The sequence below is a fragment of the Mesocricetus auratus genome, unplaced genomic scaffold (genome assembly GCF_017639785.1).
Source record: "Mesocricetus auratus isolate SY011 unplaced genomic scaffold, BCM_Maur_2.0 Super-Scaffold_100037, whole genome shotgun sequence".
Classification (NCBI taxonomy): Eukaryota; Metazoa; Chordata; class Mammalia; order Rodentia; family Cricetidae; genus Mesocricetus; species Mesocricetus auratus.
Window position 1 is genome coordinate 13,581,530 of NW_024429215.1, and position 23,557 is coordinate 13,605,086.

Here is a 23,557-nt window from a genome sequence, read left to right on the forward strand (position 1 = left end):
GAATATGGAAAGCAAAGGGAATGCTTTTTGGTGACATGGTGAGGCCTCAGTTTCACATTGTGTCATGTCTTTAAAAAGTATATTATTTACCCATTGTGAGAAATATTTTCACCTGTGGCTACCCCTCAGATTCCATTCAGACTTTCAAATACAGGTGTCAGTTGTGTTTTAGTTAATGATCAGGGTGGATTGAAAATCCTTGTGCAAAGTATAAATCAGGGTGCGGACATCACAAAACCAGGTGGTAGAGATAACCAACATCTTCTGGAATAACAGATACTCTGAATGCAGGAAAGGAAAAACTAAGCGTTGATCACTTTCTGAAAGTTCATGTTTTTTTATTCTGTTGTAGAACAATTTAGAAACTGAGGATATTTTGAAGCTACTTTCCAAACTCTGAGTGTCATAGCTTGGAATAAAGGAGCATTTGCCTTATACACAGTATAGTATCAGGAAGGAAAACCTTTAAGTTAACCTTACTGAAAGGATCCACAAGGAAGGGGATTGACAGATGGCTTGCGCTCAGGTAAATATATGCACAAGGATGTGAAAATTTGACAGTCCTCAGAGAAATGTTTAATTTTCAGAGCTCGACATACATTGTTTGAAATCTGTCTTCATGTTATATCTTATTTTCAATAGAAACTCTTATCACTCTCATTTTTATGCTATATCTTGCTTTCCCCTTTTCAATGTCTATTTTCAAACATGATTTATATCTATCTATATATATATGTACATACATGTCATGAAATATTTACAAAATTTCTGATATTAGAGATGAATATTGATTATGAATTCATACCGACTACAACTTCAAATGAGAAAATGTACTCATTTCATGAGAATTTTAGATGTTGGGTACTTTGTTTTCTGTTAAAAAGTCACGACAACCTCACTCCTAACACATAAAATTTGCAAATCGCATATCAATTACTGATAAAACAGCAAGTTATTTACTTAACTTATCCTTCCTTTGGGGCAAATAAGGACTCTAACCATTATCACAAAGATAAAATTTTTCATTTCAGAGTCAGTTGACGTTTGAGGATGTGGCTATCCATTTCTCCAAGGAGGAATGGAAAAGCCTGCATACTTCTCAGAGGGAGTTGTACAGAGATGTCATGTTGGAGATTTATAGCCACCTGGTTTCTGTAGGTGAGAACAAATTATTTTCTGAATGCTGCTTAAACCCAGGAATGTGAGAAAACTTATAATTTTGAAATGTTTTCTATGAATGAATGCAATCTCCCAATTTTCCTATATATTGGTAAGTGTAATATTTGCTTCACTTTTAATATATCATTTAAAATGGTCTTTTAATTTAGCCTAACACTTAATTCTCTCCCATAAGGATATTTATGCAGTCATTCAGTAGCAATAATGTGTGAAAATATTTTGAATCCAATAGATTTATATTTGTAATTGTGAAATGTATGTGAATTTGAAGTTGTAAAAAATAAAAAAATAATTTCTTATGAGTTTACAACACCTGTCTAGTACACACTAATAAGTCTTCACTTATGAGTCTTTCCTTATATTCCTTTATGTTAAATGAGTGCAAGCCTGTGTTGCAAACCAAATCTTTGCCACGTTATGTTTAGTAATTATGGTACATCTCTTCTAATTCTTAGGTCTTTCTGATACAAAACCAGAACTAATCATGTGTCTTGAACAAAAGAAAGAATCCTGGATGGAGAATACAGTGAAAGTAAAAGGTCTGGAACCAGGTAAGCTGAAAGGAACCAATGGTTCATGTGTGAAATCCAAAAAAGGAATGAACAATTAAAGTGGCATCATCTTTGATCCCTACTAGACGTGTAGCCAAAGTATTTCTTTCAGTTTTTTATACTAGGATATAGCATACAGAGGATTTTACATGTTTTCCTTTGTTTCACCAGAATAGTTATTAGAAAAAAATTAGCATGCCAATAGCAATTTGGCAATGTATACATGGTTTTTGTGTGTGTGTGTTCCAACATATATCAGAATTGTTCTTCTATATGTCAGTGATAGATTAAATACTATTTCTAGAATTTTTCTATACTTTTTTAAAGTACATGCATCAATTTATTTTTCTTTCTTTTACCTACTTGCATATCATAGATTTATTGCATTACCCAACGTCATGATTCCCCCACAATATTTTATTCTATCAAAACATGATCAGAAAATTCATAAAAAATAGAGGAAAATTTGTGGAGGCCAACTACTTTGGAACACAATATTTTGAATATTATTGCTATATCCTGGGATTAAGTAAAAGGGAAAACGTTTTTCCTCCTCCTTGGAGTTATGAACCACTCATATATTCTTGTCAATGATTTATTACATTGGATCTATTTTCAATGAAAATGCAAAGTTTTGGCTATATGGAGCTTTTGTGGGTTTTGTCATTGCCTTTCCAGACTTGGCAATTATATGTTGATTGTTCCTATGCTGTTTTTAAACTCCTCTTTCACTAGAGTCATTTGCTGTTTCTTTCCTTCACCCTAATTGGAGGGTTATGAACAAAGAATCCCAGACAGGTCTTAGTTCTCCAAACTCTCAACATTATCCTTCCGTAGTAAAGGATGAGTGAGGCAACAATTTATGTATTCAACGATATACTACTGCCTTCATGCCAATGTTCCTTAAGTGAAATAATAATGGTTTTTATCTAGAGCCCATGCCAGTTTGGTCTCAGTTTCTTGGCAATAAAGCAGTGTCAGATATGGATTTCAACAATGCAGTTGTCAATAAAATAGTCAAATACTTATTAGTTATTGTCAAAACATCAGAGCCAATTTTGAACATTTTTTCTAGGTCTGTCAAATATGTGGTCCCATGATCAATAACATGGAAAATTGATGACACTGCTCTCATTGTATAGAATATATAGTAATTTTCCCTCAATATAGGTTTTTATTTAACTTAGAAACATGCATGCTTCACATGTCAATCCCAGCTACCTCTCACTTTCCTCCTCTCTTGTCCTTCCGCCAGCACACCAACCAATCCCCACTTGATTACCCAGGGAGGGTGAGGTCCTCCTTGTGAGGTTTGCCAGAGTCTGTCATGTCATCCAAGGCAGGACCTTGGCCCTTCCCTATGTGTCCATGCTTAGAAAATATCCCTCCTTGTGGAATGGGTTCCCAAAGTTCATTTGTATGCCATGGTAAACACTGATCTACTAACCAAGGCTACAGAGATTTCTGAGGCCTCCTCACTGACACTGTATTTATGGAGTCTGGATCAGTAATTGTTGGCCTCTCAGCCATGAGACTGGGGTTCAAGAACTCCCTTTGTCCAGTCAGCTGTCTTTGTGGGTTTCACCAGCACGATCTTGATCCCTTTCCTCATCACTCCTCCATTTCTGTCACTGGATTCCAGGAGTTCAGTTTAGTGTTTAGATGTGGGTGTCTGTCTTTGCTTCCATCTTTCACTGGATGAAGGTTCTAAGATGGCATATGGTAGTCATCAACCTTGAAATCAGGGAGGGGCTATATATATAGTCTCTCTTCTATTACTTAGTTTGCCAGTTGGTGTTTTGCTTGTAGATCTCAGAAATCTCAATAATGTCAGCTCTCTCCTCAAACTTACAATGATGGCATCTATTATGGTATCACTCATGCTGCTCTGCCTTTTTTTACTCAAACTTCCTGCTCTCCAATGCCTTCTTCAACCCTCCTATAATTCTCTTTTTCATGGTTCCCTCCCGTCTCTGCAAATGTTCCCAATCTGCTCAGGAGATCTTAGATCATTCCACTTCTCTGGGGTATAATGCATCTCTATTGGGAATCTCCATGTTACCCATACTCACTGGCATTGACACTGTAGGCAGTTTTTCCCCTGATTCATATCTACAATCCATGTGAGTCAGTACATATGATGTTTGTATTATTGTGACTGGGTTACCTCACTCAGGATGGTTTCTTATACTGCCATTCATTTCCCTGCAAAATTTCAAGATTCCATTGTTGTTTTTCTCTGGTTAGTACTTAAAATTTCCAATACACCCTCATAGCCTTACATGTGAGCCAGCCTTTGAGGGCAATCAATCAGTTCCCCTTTACTTTCCTGACCTCAATAGACCAGGTGAAAGGATAGAGATTTATTTAATACACCTTCTCTTTAAAAGGTGATCTCTCAAGTAAAAGCCTGGGAATTTGACCATTCAATTTTACTGTTAGAAGTTGAGGTACCTGTTTTTAAATTATTTTTTTCTCGAGGCTCTCCTCTCCTGAGTCTTCTTTCTGGCCAGTCGTTCCATGTCTCTCTGGATATCAGTGGGACCTCAAATTGTGGCGCTGATGCCACAATCAACCCTGAAGTATCAGGAAAAGAAAGACCAGATAGGTGTCCAGATGTTTCTACTAAAACGTGTCTTTATTTGCAAGTGCTAAGAGGTCCCTCTCTTGTAGAATGGAGCAGTCTTATATATAGACTTACAACACAGTAGAAAAACCCTAGGTGGAAGAGAGCATGTTTTCCTCCTGATAGATGTTGATGTCAGTAGGTCAAGGAAGGGGCAGTAAGTCTGGACTAGAAAAGAGGATGCCCCTGTGGATATCAGCTAACAATTCAGAGACCCTGTGGGGGCTAGGTGCCAATAGATGCTATGTATTTTCGATTGTATACTTTTGGTTTCTTTGTCGAAAATCAGGTGTTCATAGGTTTGAGGATTAATCTCAGTGGTATCAGTTGGTTTCCATTGGTCTACCTGTTTATTTCTGTGCCAATATCATGCTGTTTTCAGGACTATAGCTCTATAATAGACTTGAAGTACTGGATGGTGATTCCTAAAGATATTCCTTTGTTGATCGGGGTTGTCTTGGCTATCCTGTTTTTTTTTCCGTATAAAGTTGAGAATTTTTCTTTCAAGTCCTGTAAAGAATTGTGCTGTGAGTTTGATGGGGATTGCATTGAGTTGGCAGATTGCTTTTGGCAGGATTGCCATTTTTACTACATTGATCCTACTTATCAAAGAGCATGGGAGATCTTTTCCATTTTCTGATGTCTTCTTTAAATTCTTTCATTAAAGACTAAATGTTCTTTTTTACATATATATTTACATATTTTATTTTTAATTTTAAATAGCTTGTTTTACATGTCAATCGCAGTTCCCTCTCCCTCCCCTCCTCCTGTACCCCCATACCCCCCATCCTCACACCATATTGCCAATTCCTTACAAATATAGTATATCTAGGGTCTACCATTTCACTCAGGGTAGGGGCCAGGCACTTCCCTAAGAGTCCAGGCAGAGAGAGCAACCCTCTTTGTGTTATGTACACACAATGTCTGTTAGCATTCGAGGGATAAACACAGATCCACTGTTCAGGACACCATAGGTAGCCCAGGCTTCCTCACTGACTCTCACATTCAGGGGGTCTGGATCGGTCCCATGCTGGCCTCCCAGCTGTCAGTCTGGGGTCCCAGAGCTCTCCCCTGTTCGGATCAGATGTCTCTTCTGGTTTTGCCAGCCCTCTTTTTGCCAATTTGCTCATCGTTCCTCTCTCTCTGTCGCTGGGTTCCTTGGGTTCAATTCAGTATTTAACTGTGGGTGTTTGCCTGTGCTTCCATCAGTCACGGGATGAAGGCTCCAGAATGGTTACAGACATCATGATCACTATCAGGTATGGTCATTCGAGGTGGTCTACACAATTGCTTAGCTTGCCAATTTGTGTAATCCCTTTAGATTACCAGAGGTCACAATGGTGCCTGATCTGTCTTCTAACCTATGATTCCCATTTCCCCCTATCCTACCCCTCTAGTCAACCTTCCTGTTCCTCTAATACATCCTCTCTCTTCCTCTTCTCCCCCTCTGTATTTCCCAGATCACCCTGTCCCCCACCCCTTACCATATTACCCATCCTTTCAGAGGATCTTGCCTCATTTCTCTTTTCTTGTTTACCATGCATATCTTTTAGGTTCTTTACTGTTTCCCAGACTCTCTGTCAGTGGAAATGCAGACTGCTGCTCTCCTGATCCATGTCTGAAATCCATATATGAGTGAGTACATACCATGTTTGTCTTTTTGTGACTGGGTTACTTCACTCAGGATGGTTTCTTCTAGTGCCATCCATTTACCTATGAATTTCAAGATTCCATTTTTTTCTGCTGAGTAATATTCCATTGTATAAATGTACCACATTTTCTCTATCCACTGTTCAATTGAGGGGCATCTAGGTTGATTCCAGGTTCTGGCTATTACAAATAATGCTGCTATTAACATAGTGGAGCAGATGCCCTTGTTGTATGAATTTGCCTCCTTTGGATATATGCCTAAGAGTGGCATTGCTGGGTCCTGTGGTAAATTGATTCCCATTTTCCTGAGGAATCTCCATACTGCTTTCCAAAGTGGCTGGACAAGTTGGCACTCCCACCAGCAGGGGAGGAGGGTTCCCCTCTCTCCACATCCTCTCCAGCATAAATTGTCTTCAGAGTTTTTGATTTTAGACATTCTGACAGGAGTAAGATGGTATCTCAGAGTTGTTTTGATTTGCATTTCCCTGATGGCTAAGGATGTTGAGCACTTTCTTAAGTGTCTCTTGGCCATTTTGGCCTCCCCTATTGAGTATTCTCTCTTTAGTTCTGTACCCTACCTTTTAATTGGATCCTTTGGTGTTTTGGAGACTTGCATCTTGAGTTCTTGTAGACTTTGGAGATTTGCCCTCTGTCAGATGTGGGGTTAGTGAATATCTTTTACCATTATGTGGACTGCCTTTCTTTCTTTTGACTGTGCCCTTTGACTTACAGAAGCTTTTTAGTTTCATGAGGTCCTTTTTGTTAATTGTCGAACTCAGTGTCTGTGCCACTGGTGTTATGTTCAGGAAGTGGTCTCCTGTACCAATTCATTGAAGAGTATCTCCCACTTTCTCTTCTAAAAGTTTCAGTGTGGCTGGATTTATGTTGAGATCTGTGATCCATTTGGACTTAAGTTTTGCAGGAGGCAATAAACATGGATCTATCTGCAGTCTTCTGCATACCAGTACCCAGTTATTCCAGCACCATTTGTTGAAGATGCCTTCTTTTTTCCATTGTATAGTTTTAGCTTCCTTGTCAAAAATCAAGTGTTTATAGGTGTGTGGGTTAAAATCAGGGTTTTCAATTCAGTTACATTGGTCTACCTGCCTATTTTTCTGCCAATACCAAGCTGTTTTCATGACTATATCTCTATAATAGAGCTTGAAGTCAGGTATGGTGATGCCTCCTGAATTTCCTTTATTGTATAGGGTTGTTTTAGCTATCCTGGGTCTTTTGTTTTTCCATATAAAGTTGATTAATGTTCTTTCCAGGTCTGTGGAGAATTGTGCCAGAATTTTGATAGGGATTGCATTGAATCTGTAGACTGCTTTTGGCAAGACTGACATTTTTATTGTATTGATCCTACCAATCCAAGAGCATGGGAGATCTTTCCATTTTCTGGTATCCTCTTTGATTTCTTTCTTTAAAGACTCAAAGTTCTTGATGTACAGGTCTTTCACTTCCTTGGTTAACATTATCCCCAGATATTTGATGCTGGTTATGGCTATTGTAAAGGGTGAGGTTTCTCTGATTTCTTTCTGAGTCTCTTCATCATCTGTGTATAATATGGCCATTGATTTTTTTGAGTTTACCTTGTATCCAGCCACTTTGCTGAAGGTGTTTATCAGCTCTAGGAGTCCATTGCAGAGTTTTTCGGGTCACTTATGTAAAATATCATATCATTTGCAAGACTAAATGTTCTTGCGACATAGGTCTTTTACTTGTTTGGTTAGAGTTCTCCCCAGGGATTTTATGTTGTTTGTGGCATTTGTAAAAGGTGATGATTCTCTCCCCTTTTATCCTCTGTCTGTTGTAGAGATACTGATTTTCTGGAGTATATCTTCTATCCAGCCACATTGCTGAAGGTGTCTATCAGCTGTAAGTGTTCACTGGTAGAGTTTTTGTGTCACTTAGGTAAAGTACCATATCATCTGCAAATAGTGAATGTTTGACCTCTTCCTTTCCAATTTGTATCCCTTTGATCTTGTTGCCTTATTGCTCTAGCTAGTTCAGTACAGTATTACAGAGCTATTGGGAGAGAGGACATCTTATTTTCTTCCTGATTTTATAGGAATTAGCTTGAATTTCTCTCCATTCATTTTGATGTTGGCTGTCGATTTGCTGTATATAGCATTTATTATGTTGAGGTAAGTTCCTATTATCCCAGATCTCTCCAAGACATTTATCCTACAGTGGTGTTGGATTTTGTGAAATGGTTTTCCATTATCTAGGGAGATGATCATGTAATTTTTGTTTCTCACCTTGTTTATATTGTAGATCTTGTTGATGCATTTTCGTATGTTGAACCATCCCTGCATCCATGGAATTAAGCCTACTTGAACATAGTGGATGAGGTTTCTGATATATTCTTGGATCTGATTTGTTAGTATTTTCTTGAGTATTTTTGTGTCAAAGATCATGAGGCATATTGGTCTGAAGTTCTCTTTCTTAGTTGTGTCTTTGTGTGGCTTGAAATCTCATAAAAAGAATTTGTCAAAGACCCTTCTGCTTCTATTCCATGGAATAACTTGAAGAGAATTGGTATAAGCTCTTCTTTGAATTTCTGGCAGAATTCTGCAATGAAGTCATCTGGCCCTGAGATTTTCTTGGCCAGGAGACATTTGAGTACTGCTTATATTTTATTAGTTGTTATAGGTAAATTAAAATTCCTTATCAATTCTTGATTTAATTTTGGCAGGTGATGTCGATCCAGAAAATTGTCCATTACCCTTAATTTTTCAAATTTCATGGAGTATTGTTTTTCAATATATGACCTGATGTTTCTCACTGTCTGTTGTTATGTCTCCCTTTTTATTTCTGATTTTGATAATTTGTATGCTTATACTTTGCAGTTTGGTAAGTTTGGATAATGGTTTGTCTATCTTGTTTTCTCCATCTATTTTAATTGAAATCTTTGCTGGATATGGTAGTCTGGGCTAGCATCCAACGTCTCTTATCATTGGCAGAATATCTATTCAGGACCTTCTGGTTTTCATACTTTCCATGGATAAGTCAGGTAAAATCCTGATACATTTGTCTTTATATGCTATTTTGCATTTTTACTTAGCTGATCTTAATATTCTTTCTATATTCTGTATATTTGGAGTCTTGATTATTATATACCAAGTGGATTTTTTTTGGTCGACTCCATTTGTTGGACTTAAAATTTTCTTTGATGAATCTAATTCTCCTGGAGTATCTTCAACACATGAGATTATCTCTTCCAACTCTTAACCAGTTTTCCAGCTTTTCTATTTCCAGAATTCTTTCAGACTAGAATTTTTTATAGTTTCTATTTCAGATTTCATCCCTTGTATTGTTTGAAGTGTTTCTTGCAAGTTTGTCTATGTCTTTTCTTCATTTCTTGCATTATTTCGATTGCTTTTTCTTCCATCTGTTTAAGGAATAGTCTCATATCCTCTTTGAGGGGCTCTATCATTTTCATAAAGTTTTTAAAAATGTCTTTCCCTTCTGCTCCATTCGCATTTCTGTCTTCCAGTCTTTCTGGTATAAGAATATGGTATTCTTCATGAATTTGCATGTCATCCATGCAGATGGGCCATGCTAATCTTCTCTGTTTTGTTCCAAGTTTAGTATATGTGCTGCTGAGACAAACACCATATGTTTTCTATGCTAGTCAAATATGTGGTCACATGGTTCATAACTTGGAAAATTGATAAATATGGTCTCCTTGTATAATAATTTTAAGCACTGTCAAAATATTTCTATTGGGTTGAAGTATCCAGTTGCATACAAATTTGATAACTCCTAATTCAATATTTTCAGTGTTCTGGCATATTTATTGATTTCTTGTTTGAAAATGATTACAAGGTGAATAACCAATATATTTAGGGTGTAACATCAGGAAATAATGTAACCCATTACATTACTTTATTTGTTGGCACATGATTTCAAGTATGGTATTGTGTAAACTGTAGAGGCAGATATTACTCTATCAGCTCTTCTTCCTTCTAGACTGTTTATAATTTTCTAGCCAAGGGCTTAGACTTCTTATTTACTAGGCTTCTTATGAATTAACCCATCCACATTAACATGAGTTTGTGGCTTGCACATGTAATTCTCTGGAGTCTTACCTCCCAGGCAGCTACATGGCCTCTCTTGACTCTGTCTTTCTTCTCCCAACTCTTATTTTGGAATTCCTGCTTATCTAAATTCTGCCTATTGATTGTCTAAAAAATATTAATTAATCAATAATTAGGAATGCATACATATGTAGTTATAGATATGTAGATATAAATGTGGCATGCAGAATGTCATCCCTGATCACCTTCTAATTTCTGTCTAATAAAAAGGAAGATTTTAATTTTAATATAGAAAAGTTATTTTTTCAAATAAGAGTTATAGCTATAATATTTACTGCATTTACACTTGACAAAATCTAAAGGAATTAATTTATCCTATAGTTGTGAGTCTAAAATAATATATATATATATATTATTTTTTATTACATATAAAGGAGACTCCATCCATAAATACCACTCTTCAGCTCAACTGCATCAAATTCTCCAGAATGATATAATGTTTCATAAGTAAACAAGTAGTCTGTTTCAAGTAACTTTTAAAACACTAATATTGACAGAGACATCTTGGTAGTTGAAGAGTTACCCAAATTTCATTTGTATTGTTGGGCATCCATCTTAAGCCTATAGGCATAGATGTTTGGCATTTTTTCTTTGAAGCAGGAAAATTGAATATCATTTTCATCTTATACTAGCAATTTCTATTCTAAACGTCTACCTCTGCCATATTGAAATAAACACCACAGCAAGGTTCAGTGGTGCCCATCATTCTCTCTGACATAGATGATGCTGCCAGGAGCACATGTGTCTCATTGTCATGGAAAGTCCAAAGTTAATAAACCATTTTACATGGCATATTCAAATGGGCTTTGAAAGGTTTTGAAAAATGCATATCTATCTGAAAAATATATCTGTAATCTAGAAAACTAACATAACTATGAGTTTTGACTATTATGGATAAATATTTTTATTCTGCATTTCTTAATAACATATTATTTTAAATGAATTTTATAAAAATAGCAATGTAAGCAAGAGTATAAATATGCATAGAACAAAATTGTTCTTAAATTTTTGTAATTAAACTGAAATCAACATCAATGCAAAATACTCATTTCTTTTTCGTTTTTGGTTTTTATGAGACAGGGTTTGTCTGTATTGTTTTGGAGGCTGTCGGTCCAGCCTGGCCTCGAACACACAGAGATCCGCATGCCTTTGCCTCCCGAGTGCTGGGATTAAAGGCGTGTGCCACCACTGCCCGGCTAAAAATACTCATTTCTATGTAACATTTATCCCTCTTTTTCTTTATAATAAGATTGACTGTGTTCATCAGACATTTACAATGAATACTGTTTAAAGGTAAACTACCCTTTATATGCATACAAATGGGAATTTGGCCATAGTTCTCTACAAATTGCTACCTGATGTTTGAGGGCATTCCCAAACTCATGGAGATTCTGAGAAAATATGGAACCATGACCAAATCTTTGCTGTGATGATTGAAGAGATGGCATCACCTCAGCAGTTTGTATTTTGAATCATCTGGGCCATTGTTTAAGGGGAACTTAATTGTCCAAACCATAGCCTCTAAGAAATCCATAGGCTCCAATACTCAGTGAGAACAAAATCAGAATCTCTTTTTCAAAGTTACAAATCCTTGATTTCAAGTTATAAAGTCAAGGTACCACAATGAGGGATGTTCTCTTAGTCTCAATGCTTGGAGGAGAGCGTAAGACCTGCCCTGAATGAAATGACAGACTCTGGAGTATCTCTATCCTCCTCCAAACTTGACCTCCCAGATTCTTCAGATCCTCTTCCTTCCTGCCCCTCACCACTTATCTATCCTATCTCCCTACCTCATCCTCCCATGCTCCCAATTAACTCAGATATTGTCTACTTCCCCTTCTTTGGGGTCCATGTTTTTCTTTCCTAGGATACTCTTTGTTTCCTAGCTTATTGGAATTATGGATTATAGTCTGGTTATCCTTGCCTTTAATTCTAATAACCAAATATGAAAGTGGGCATACAATGGTTGTATTTCTGTGCCTAAGTTACCAGAAAGAGGATTTTTTTCTATTTTCTCTATTTGCCTTGGAAGTCCAAGATGTCATTTTCTCCATTTAATCACTGAGTAGTACACCATTGTGTATATGTATCATATTTTCTGTATTTATTTTTCAATTGGAGAGCATCTATATTGATTCCAGGTTCTGGCTATTACAGATAATGCTGTAATGAACACATTTAAACAGATGTCATGGTGGTAAGTGTGTGTGTGTGTGTATTGATATATGCCACCAATAGTATTTCTGGGTCTTGAGTTACATCAATTACCAATACTGATTCCAATGTGTCTGTACAAGATTGCACTCCAACCGGCTATGCTGAATTGTTCACCTTACTCCATATTCTCTCCAGCATAATCATTCATTAGTATTTTTAGCCATTGTGACAGGTGAAAGATAGTATCTCAGAGTTGTTTTGCTTTTCCTTTCCAGCTAAGGATGCTGAGGAATTTCTTAATTGCCTTTAGGCCACTTTAGATTACTTTACTGAGAATTATCTCCTTAGTTCTTTTCCCCACTTTTAATTGTACTATTTGGTGTTTTGGTGAGTTTATTGTACATTTGGAAATCAGTCCTCTGTCAGTTGTGGTTTTGCTGAAGGGCTTTTCCAATTCTGTATGCTGCTGATTTGTCTTTTTGATTGACCATGTCCTTTTCCTTAGAGAACCCTCTCAGTTTCAAGAGGGCCCATGTATTAATTGTCAGTGTCATTGTGTGTGCTATAGGCATTATGTTCATGAAGTGGTTTCCTATGCCAATTTATTCCAGGGTACTTAAACTCTCTCTTATAAGAGGTTCATTGTGGCTAGATTTATATTGAGGTCTTTGATCAATTTGTACTTAAGTTTTGTTCATGGTGATATATAAAGACCTATCTGTAATATTCTACATGTCAGCATCCAGTTATGCTAGCACCATTTATTAAAATATTTTTCCATTTCATAATTTTAGCTTCATTGTCAAATATTAGATGTCTGTATGTATATGGATTAATATAAGGATTTTTATTAGTTTCCTTTGGTATATTGCCTGCTGTTTATGCGAATACCACTCTGGGTGAATTAATATAGCTCTATAGTAGAGCTTGAAATTAAGAATGGGTATGCCTCCAGAAGTTGCTTTATTGTATAGGATTGTATTTCCCATCCTGTTTTTTTCATATAAAGTTGAGTATCCTTTCTTTCAAGGTTCTCGAATTTGATAGGGGATTGCATTGTATCTGTAGATTTCTTTATTATGATTGACCTTTTTCCTGTATTGATCCTACAAATCCAAGAGCTTAAAGATTTTTCCATTTTCTTGCTTCTATTTTTTAATTTATTTTTTTAAAGATTCAATGTTCTTGTCATACAGGACATTCATTTGTCCAGTTAGACTTATCCTATGATATTTTATATTGTTTGTGGCTATTTTATTTTATTTTATTTTTTATTAATATTTTTTTATTTTCCATTTTAAATTTAGATAAGAAACAAGGTTGCTTCACAAGTCAGTACGAGGTCCCTCTCCCTTTCCCTCCCCTCCTCCCGTGCCCTCCCCCCCATCCCCCCCCGTTATCCCCTCATTCCCACAGGGAGGGTGAGGCCCTCCATGGGGGTGTCCATAGTCTGTCATTTCATATAGGGCAGGGCCTAGACCCTTCCCCAAGAGTTCAGGGTGAGAGTGCACCTCACATTGTTCTATGGGAGTCCAGAGACCGTGTGTATACTTGGGATGGGTACTGATCTGCTGTCCAAGGCTCAATAGATTACCTAGGCCTCCTCACTGACACCCAGATTCAGGGCGTCTTGATCAGTCCCATGCTGGATTCCCAGGCTGATGCCTGGGAATCAAGAGTTAACCTTTGTCTGGTCAGCTGTTTCTGGGGGTTCAACCAGCCCAGTCTTAATCCCTTTGATCATCAGTCCTCCCTCTCTGATACTGGCTTTCTTGAGTTCAGCTCAGTACTTAACCAGCCAGTAAATGAAGTTTCTGTTTCCCAGACTCTCTGGCAATAGGATTGTAGTCTGGCACTCCCCAGATCTATGTCTAAAATCCATATATGAGAGAGTACATGCCATGTTTCTCTTTTTGTGACTGGGTTACCTCACTCAGGATGGTTTCTTCTAGTGTCATCCATTTGCCTGCGAATCTCATGATTCCATTATTTTTTCTGCTGAATAGTACTCCATTGTGTAGATGTACCACATTTTCTCTATCCATTCTTCGGGTGAGGGACATCTAGGTTGCTTCCAAGTTCTGGCTATTACAAATAAAGCTGCTATGAACATAGTGGAACAGACATCTTTGTTATATGAATGGGCATCTGTTGGATATATGCCTAAGAGTGCAGTTGCTGGGTCTTGTGGTAGGTTTATTCCCATTTTTCTGAGGAATCTCCATACTGCTTTCCAAAGTGGCTGAACCAGCTGGCACTCCCACCAGCAATGGAGGAGTGTCCCCCTTTCACCACATCCTCTCCAGCATAAATTGTCATTGGTGTTTTTGATTTTAGCCATTCTGACAGGAGTGAGATGGTATCTCAGAGTTGCTTTGATTTGCATTTCCCGGATGGCTAAGGATGTTGAGCACTTTCTCAAGTGCCTCTCAGCCATTTTAGACTCCTCTATTTAGTTCTGCAGCCCACTTCTTAATTGGGTCCTTTGCTGTTTTGAAGACTTGCTTCTTGAGTTCTTTGTAAATTTTGGAGATCAACCCTCTGTCAGATGTGGAATTAGTGAATATTTTTTCCCATTCTGTGGGCTGCCTTTTTGTCTTGCTGACTGTGTCCTTTGTGTTTGTGGCTATTTTAAATGTTGATGCTTCTCTGATTTTTTTCTCAGCCCATTTATATTTTACATATAGTAGGACTGCTAATATTCTGTATTTAATATTTCATCCTGCAATATTGCTAAAGGTGTTTATCTGATGTATGGATTCTCTGTTGGAATTTTTCTGTTCACTTATGTAAAAAAAACTATCATCTGCAAATAATGAAAATTTGAAGTCCTCCTTTCCCATTTGTAACCACGTGTTGTCGTATTCCTCTAGTTAGAGCTTCACGTACAAGATTTAAGATGTATGGAGAGAGTGTACAACCTTGTCTTGTTCCTGTTTTAAAGGAATAACATTGAGTCTCTCGATTTTTTATGTTGACTGTTAGCTAGCCCTATATTTCCTTTATCTTTTTTTGGTATGTTCTTGTTATCCATTTTCTCTTCAAGACATTAATCATGAAATTATGGGATTTTGTTGAAGGCTATTTCAGCATCTAGGGAGATGTTCATGTTTTATTCCTTTTCAGTTCAGTCTCTACTTGTGGTGGATTATTTTGGCAGATTATTGTATGATGTATAATCCCTGCATATCTGGGATGAAACCGTCTTGATCAGGGTAGGTTGGATTAGATTTGCTTGTATGTATTGAGTATTTTTCATGAATTTTTATGAGGGAGATTGTTTGTAGGTTCTCAGTCTTAGTCATGTCTGTGTGTTTTGTGTTTCAATTTAATTGTAAGTTCCTTAAAACAGGTGCAAATGAACCCATTACTTCCATTGTGTGAAACAATTTGAGCAATATTGGTATTAGCTCTTCTTTGAATTTCTGGCAGAATTCTGTATTGAAAGCATCTGGCAATGTGCTTTTTTGTTTGGGAGACTTTGTTGATGGTTTCTTATTCTATAGGTCTATAGGTCTTCTTAAAATGTATATCTCTTCTTGATTTAATTTTGGTAATTGATATCTGTACAGAAAATTTTCCATTTCCTTTGAGTTTTCTAATTATGTGGAGTCCTGTTTTTCAAAGTATCATCTGATTGTTCTATGGATTTTTCTAAGTGTCTGTTGTTGTTTCCTTTCTGATTTTCTTAATTTACATGTTATCTTTGCTTTATGGTTAGTGTAGGTAAAGGTATGTCTATATTATGGATTTTCTCAAAGAACCAACTCTTTCTTTCAATGATTCATTGTATTATTTTCTTTGTTTCTACTTTATTGATTTCAACCCTCATTTTAATTTTCTAGCATCTACTCCTTTGTGAGTTTCATTATTTTTGTTCCAAAGATTTCAGGTATTCTGTTAAGTCACTAATTTGGGAGTTCTCCATTTCTTTTATGTAGGTACTTGCTGATATAAACCTTCCTCTTAGTGTTGCTTTCAATGTAGCCCATAATTTCCTGTATGTTTTGGATATATTTTCATTGAGTTCTCAGAAGTTTTTAATTTTTTTGTTTATTTCTTCATTGACCGAGGTTGACCCAAACAAACACTGTTCAATTTCAGTCAGTAGGCAGTTTTCAATGTGTGTTTTTGTTGAATTGTAACTTTAAACATGGAGATCTGATAAGATACAGGGTGTTGTTAAAATTTTATTTTTTCTGTTAAAGTTTCTTTGTTGCTGTCCACATGGTCAATTTTGGAGAACGTTCCCTGAGGTGCTGAGAAGAAGGTACATTCTTTGTATTTGGATGAAATGTTTTGTAGCTGTCTTTTCTTCCCAGTTGAGTCAAATTTTCTGTTAGTTCCTTTATTTCTATGATAAGGCATAGTGAGAGTTGGCTGATAAAGTCTTCCACTATTTGTATGTAGGGTTTAATGAGTGACTTAACTTTTAGTACTGTTTCTTTTACAAATGTGTGTACCTTTTATATGTGGCCTAGATATTCAGAATTGAGACTTAACCTTGCTGGATTTTTCCTGTGTTGAATATGAAATCACTTTCATCATCACTTATGATTAAATTTTGAAGTCTAACTTATTAGATATCAGGGTAGGTATACAAGCTTTAATATTAGGTCCTTTTTGCTGGATAATCTTTTCTCGACCCTTACTCTGAGGTAATATATGTCTTTGAAAATGAATTGTCTTTCCTGTATGCACTAGAAGGATGGCTTCTGTCTTCTTATGCATTCTGTTAGCCTGTGTCCCTTTCTTTTATAGGAAAGCTGAGACTATTGATATTAATAGATTATTTAAGACCATTTATTTTTATTTCTGTTAGTTTTGTATTTGTTGTTAGTGGTGGTAATGTGAGCATGTGTGTGTATCATTTTTGTGGGGAATTTGACAAAATGGTAATATCTATTATATGTATGTATTTGTGACTATAACTAACTTCCTTACATAGAGTTTTCTATCTAGTACATACTGTATGGCTGGATATGGGGATATGTATTTTTTAAGTCAGGATTTGTTATAAACTATATAATTTTATCCATCTACAATAACTGAGAACTTGGTGGGAGTAGGCTGGGCTGGAATCCCTTTTGTACTATTCCCTTTAGAACATGTATCTAGGACCACCTAGATGTCCAGAGTAATTGTGATAGGTATACCCTCATATTTTTTGGCCTTTTTACTTTGAATCTCTTAGTATTCTTTATTTGCTATGTATATTTTATTTTTTAATATTTTTGGGAAGGAACTATTTTGAGTTGTGTCTATTTGGTTTTCTTTAAGCTACTTGTCCTTTCTTATGCATTTACAACCTTGGATTGGGAAAGTTGTTTTTATGATTTTGTTGAATATGTTGTCTGTGCCTTTGAGTTGGACATCTTCACATTCTTCTATAGTTATTATTGTTAAGTTTGGCCTTCTCACAATGTCTTGAATATTATATGTTAAGAATTTTTGGATTTAGCATATTCTTTGGTTTTATACTTGAAGTCTTAGGTATCAGATTATGATAACTTGAAGTTCAAGGGATACAGATAGGACAGAGAAAAGCCAGAGTATAAACATTACACATAATATTAGTCTTGCACAAATAATTTTTAATGAAGATACATAGGCCTAGTCCTAAAATTAATGCTAGATTGTGGGGTTTGTTTGTTTGTTTTATTATGATCACCATAAAAGCCACTACTTCCTTAATGTGTCACATACTTACATGGTATAATATTGTAGGAAAATACAAAATAGCATATATATTTGAGTAATTGTTATATAAACTTGGTGTTATTTGCCTCCCAAAACTTCATGTTTTTGTACTAACCATCCATTCATCATAAAGTAAGAATGTTACAAAATTTCTGTTTCCCAATCGATAATGTCCGTTGTTTGACAAATACCTTATCAAATGCACCTATTGAATGATGTGAGCAAAAAATTATCCTGTGCCATGGGTTATGTACCATATTACTTGTTTAATGTAACATGATGTGATCTGAAATTATATATTCATTATCAATAAAGCACAAACACAAACACACACTCTCACACACACATATATATCTATATGTATTTAGAAAAATTACATATCTATAAACAATTATCAAAATATGTTTAAATTATTGATGAGTAAATACTGCAATATTAGGAATGAAAATGGCTAGGAAAAGCCGGCTGTGAATTGATATAATTACTTTTAATTAAATTTACATTTAAAATAGTTTGTGAATTTACCATTTAAACTCTGAGTTCTTATTTTATTTTGAAATTCTAAATTTCAATATACTTTGAAAACCTGAATTTTATACAGTATGTCTTTTACTAATTCAATATATTCTTAGGTAGCTAAAGAAATGGAAAACCTATATAATTATCAGTGTTCAAAGAGGTCCCTTCCCAATTATTCATATTATAAAACATAATTTCATAAAATTGCATTCTTAATATTCATCATGTTTGAACATTTAATTCCTTATGCCCATATTTGTTGTTCATGATCATTTTACTGTTTTCTTTGTAATAATCACTCTCTTTGAATGACTCTATATTAGCATGCATTAATAATAATTAATTATAGGAACATTTTATAATTCATATGTTTTGAAGATTATTATTGACCTGAATAAATAATACAATTTCAATGTAAATAGAATCTTTTATTGTGATTCCTCTTTTTGCTACAGTTTACCTCGGTGTCCATTTTTTTGTATAAGTTTCCACATTATTCTTCCCAAATTCCAGACACTTAGACATTATTTGCTTTCATTTCTTCCAGCTCTCTATTATTATCCATTTCAGGATTTGTTCCCAAAAGTGCTGAAAGAGCATACTTCTCAAAGAGTAATATTAGGATGTTTTGGAAGAAACAATGCTGGGGAATTACATAAAAAGAAGTTCTCTGCCTGCAGATATGTCAATGAAGAGCCTGAATCATATGTTGCTGGAAAGAAAAGAAAAGATTTCAACTGTACAGAATGCTGCAATTCTTTTGCCCATAGGTTTTCTTGTCAGGTTCATCAGACAACCCAAACTGGAGAAGAAAAGACTTTCATGTGTGAAGCATGTGGCAAGTCTTTTACTCAGAGTTCATTACTTCATGCTCATCGCGGGATACTTAATGGAGAGAAACCTTACAAATATTTTATGTGTAGAAAGTCCTTTACTGCATACTCAAATCTTCAAGTTCATCAAAGAATACAAGCTGGAGAGAAACCTTACAAATGCTCAAATTGTGACATGTCCTTCAAACAGAGATCAGCCCTTCAAGTTCATCAAAGAATACATACTGGAGAGAAACCTTACAAATGCTCAGATTGTGACAAGGCCTTTAAACAGAGATCATCCCTTCAAGTTCATCAAAGAATACATACTGGAGAGAACCCTTACAAATGCTCAGATTGTGACAAGTCCTTTAATTGGAAATCATCCCTTCAAGTTCATCAAAGAACACATACTGGAGAGAAACCTTACAAATGCTCAGATTGTGACAAGGCCTTTAAAGAGAGATCATCCCTTCAAGTCCATCAAAGAATACATACTGGAGAGAAACCTTACAAATGCTCAGATTGTGACAAGTCCTTTAATCGGAGATCAGCCCTTCAAGATCATCAAAGAACACATACTGGAGAGAAACCTTACAAATGCTCAGATTGTGACAAGGCCTTTAAACAGAGATCATCCCTTCAAGTTCATCAAAGAATTCACACTGGAGAGAAACCGTACAAATGTAGTATGTGTGACAAGGCCTTTATTAAAGGCTCAAAAGCTCAAGCTCATCAAAGAATACACACTGGAGAGAAACCTTACAAATGCCCAGATTGTGACAAGGCCTTTGATTGGAGATTAACACTTCAAGTTCATCAAAGGATGCATACTGGAGAGAAACCTTACAAATGCTCAAATTGTGACATGTCCTTCAAACAGAGATCAGCCCTTCAAGTTCATCAAAGAATACATACTGGAGAGAAACCTTACAAATGCTCAGATTGTGACAAGGCCTTTAATCGGAAATCATCCCTTCAAGTTCATCAAAGAACACATACTGGAGAGAAACCTTACAAATGCTCAGATTGTGACAAGTCCTTTAATCGGAAATCATCCCTTCAAGTTCATCAAAGAACACATACTGGAGAGAAACCTTACAAATGCTCAGATTGTGACAAGGCCTTTAAAGAGAGATCATCCCTTCAAGTCCATCAAAGAATACATACTGGAGAGAAACCTTACAAATGCTCAGATTGTGACAAGTCCTTTAATCGGAGATCAGCCCTTCAAGTTCATCAAAGAAAACATAATGGAGAGAAACCTTACAAATGCTCAGAGATCATCCCTTCAAGTTCATCAAAGAATTCACACTGGAGAGAAACCGTACAAATGTAGTATGTGTGACAAGGCCTTTATTAAAGGCTCATAAGTTCAAGTTCATCAAAGAATACACACTGGAGAGAAACCTTACAAATGCCCAGATTGGGACAAGAACTTTGATTGGAGATCAACCCTTCAAGTTCATCAAAGGATACATACTGGAGAGAAACCTTACAAATGCTCAGATTGTGACAAGTCCTTTAATCAGAGATCAACCCTTCAAGTTCATCAAATGATACATACTGGAGAGAAACTTTACAAATGCTCAGATTGTGAGAAGTCCTTTAATCAGAGATCATCCCTTCCAGTTCATCAAAGGATACATACTAGAAAGAAACCTTACAAATGCTCAGATTGTGACAAGGCCTTTAAACAGAGATCATCCCTTCAAGTTCATCAAAGAATACATACTGGAGAGAAATCTGATAAATGTAAAGAATGTGGAAAGTCCTTTCCTACAGTGCCAAATCTTAAAGTTCATCAAAGAATACATACTGGATAGAAACCATATAGCTGTAATGTATGTGCAAATCCTTTACCACAGGATCGTAACTTCAAATTCATCAAAGAATACACACTGGAGAGAAACCATACAAATGTAGTATGTGTGTCAAGACCTTTTTGAAACGATCATCACTTAAAGTTCATCAAAGAATACATAGTAGTCAGAAACCTTAAAATGTTCAGATTGTAGACAATTTAAACAAATCTCCACACTTCAATTTCACCAAAGAATACACACTGAACAGAAAGCTTACAATAGCATAGAATGTGCTAAGTCTTTCGCCACATGGTAAAATCTTCAAGTTCTTCAAAGAACACACACTGGAGAGAAACCTTACAAGTGTTCAGATTGTGGAAAGTCCCTTAAACTGAGGTCAACATTTCAAATTCATCAAAAAATATATCCTGGAGTATAACCTTGCAAATGAGATGCATGTGATAAGTCCCTTACAAAGAGCTCAATACTTACGTTTCATCTAAGAATACATAAAAGAGAAATGGCAGAAAATATACAAATTGTGGCCAGTTCTTTTGCCTATGATTCACATCTTTAAAGACACTTAATGACTGGAGAAGGCAGAATCCTTAATATTGAATGTATATGTCACATGCTGTGTCTTTTTCTCCTAGATCATTTCAGCAAAATCTCAGTACATCCAAACTTGAGAGAAAACTTATGAATGTTAATCACATAAGAAATCCTTTTTTGGGTAGTTAAATCTTAACGAATAATACAGAATCTATACTAGATGAACACTGACAACTTTAATAAAAACGTAGGAACTTTTATGGGGTGCTTAAATAGTCAAACCCCATAAATCATTAGTAATGGAAATAAACCAAACACATGTAGACTGCTATACAAAATTTTCAAAGGATGGTCAAAACCTAGAGCATTCTGAAAATACATGTAAGAGAACAACTCAATATGGAATTAGTGTCCCAATACTCTTACAAAGATAAGGTGATTTATAATGTGTATAGAAGAAGGAAACTTTTAGCATATGTTGAAACTTTATTCACAGTTAGATGAGGGGCATTACTAATCCTTATGATCATTGTTGTTTTAAAACCATTCTACAAAGTAATAAAATGGTTATTCATAAAAGTATTGTTGGAAAAATCATCTATATATGCATTGATATATATATCTCAGTACTAAACTGAAATCAAATGTTAAAATGGTATGCATTGAATTTAATAATAGTTGAAGGCAAACAGATTTGAAAATGTGAATTCTTATTTATCCTAGGGTAATTTTAGTAATAACCATCCAATTCAATATCACGGTGAAATTTTCTGTATCTTTTATGTGACAGTATATTGATCTCTTATTTATAATAGCTTTGTATAACTATCATTGTGTTACTAGTGCTTGAAATTTTACAGAATGTAATATAGATTGTTTTTAGCCTTTTGTGTATTACTATTTTCTCAATTATCAATAAATATAACTTGTTTTCAATTACTGCTGATTTGGAATGGTGAACATTCAGTATAAACTAGTGTAGGCTAATAAGTGACAGGAGTTGCAATATGAAAAATTGCCAGAAAACATGACCTGAAAATACAGAACAAATGGCTTTAGGAAATTTTTAAGAGATTGAATCATTACAAGTGTATGTGTGGAAAAAGACGGGCTGGTTATTTGAAGGCCTGAGTGGGTTTTTGAGTGAACTACAACTGCTGTCATGGACAGAGTTAGGACCAAGACCAGACACTGAGACACAGAAAAAGATGCAATCTAACTGAAAACTAACTTTCAAGTCCTCCTGTGTATTTATTAAGATGCCGATAGTTTATGTAAAATCTATCCAGCATATTTTGTTTACTTCAAATACTTAGTCCTCAACAGTTGAAGTATGTAGAGTCGGAAAGTACTAAGATGAGCCACGAATGCATACCTGCTTTAGATAATAACCCAGCCACTCAAATATCAAACAATATGTAATAAATCTTTGAATCTATGTAGACGCAGGTAGTACAGAGAGAGGGGTGTAGTTGATTCCAATCAGATGCCAGGAAACACATGATCCCAGATTTTGAGTCCCTTTTATATCTATGTAAATGTTCTACATTCTCAAACCAGTCCACTTATATCTGTCACTTGTGACATATGGTACAGGAAATCGATGGCCCAACATTCTCTATTCAAAAAAATAAGTTATTTGAATGTTTGAAATGAATTGTAATCACAATTTCTCCTTAAGGAAGAAACTGCTTGATTATTAAGTACTAATGATTCTGAGAGCAATACTTCCCCAATAAAATTTTTGAGACAGAAATGAAGAAGAACCATTGGCAATTATACCTACTTTTAGAATATGAGCTAGCAAATACGAAAGTAGTCACCAGACAAGCAAATACACCAGAACTAATTTTCAAAACTGGAAAAATGACTCAACAAACACAGTTACTATAACTTCTTCAAT

At 35.6% G+C, this 23,557-nt stretch overlaps 1 protein-coding gene and 1 non-coding gene across 2 annotated transcripts; one reads left to right on the forward strand and one right to left on the reverse strand.

Moving 5' to 3' along the window:
- Positions 1–245: 245 nt before the first annotated feature.
- LOC121135412 (zinc finger protein 585A-like) lies at positions 246–22,590 on the forward strand. The gene is made up of 4 exons (XM_040734163.1): positions 246–526; positions 1,032–1,158; positions 1,635–1,730; positions 19,033–22,590. The coding sequence occupies exons 1-4, from the start codon at positions 512–514 to the stop codon at positions 20,634–20,636; spliced, it is 1,842 nt and encodes a 613-aa protein (XP_040590097.1). The 5' UTR covers positions 246–511; the 3' UTR covers positions 20,637–22,590.
- On the reverse strand, positions 9,518–9,624 carry LOC121135439. Its single transcript, XR_005872564.1, has one exon. It is a non-coding gene; the product is annotated as a U6 spliceosomal RNA (small nuclear RNA).
- Positions 22,591–23,557: the final 967 nt, after the last annotated feature.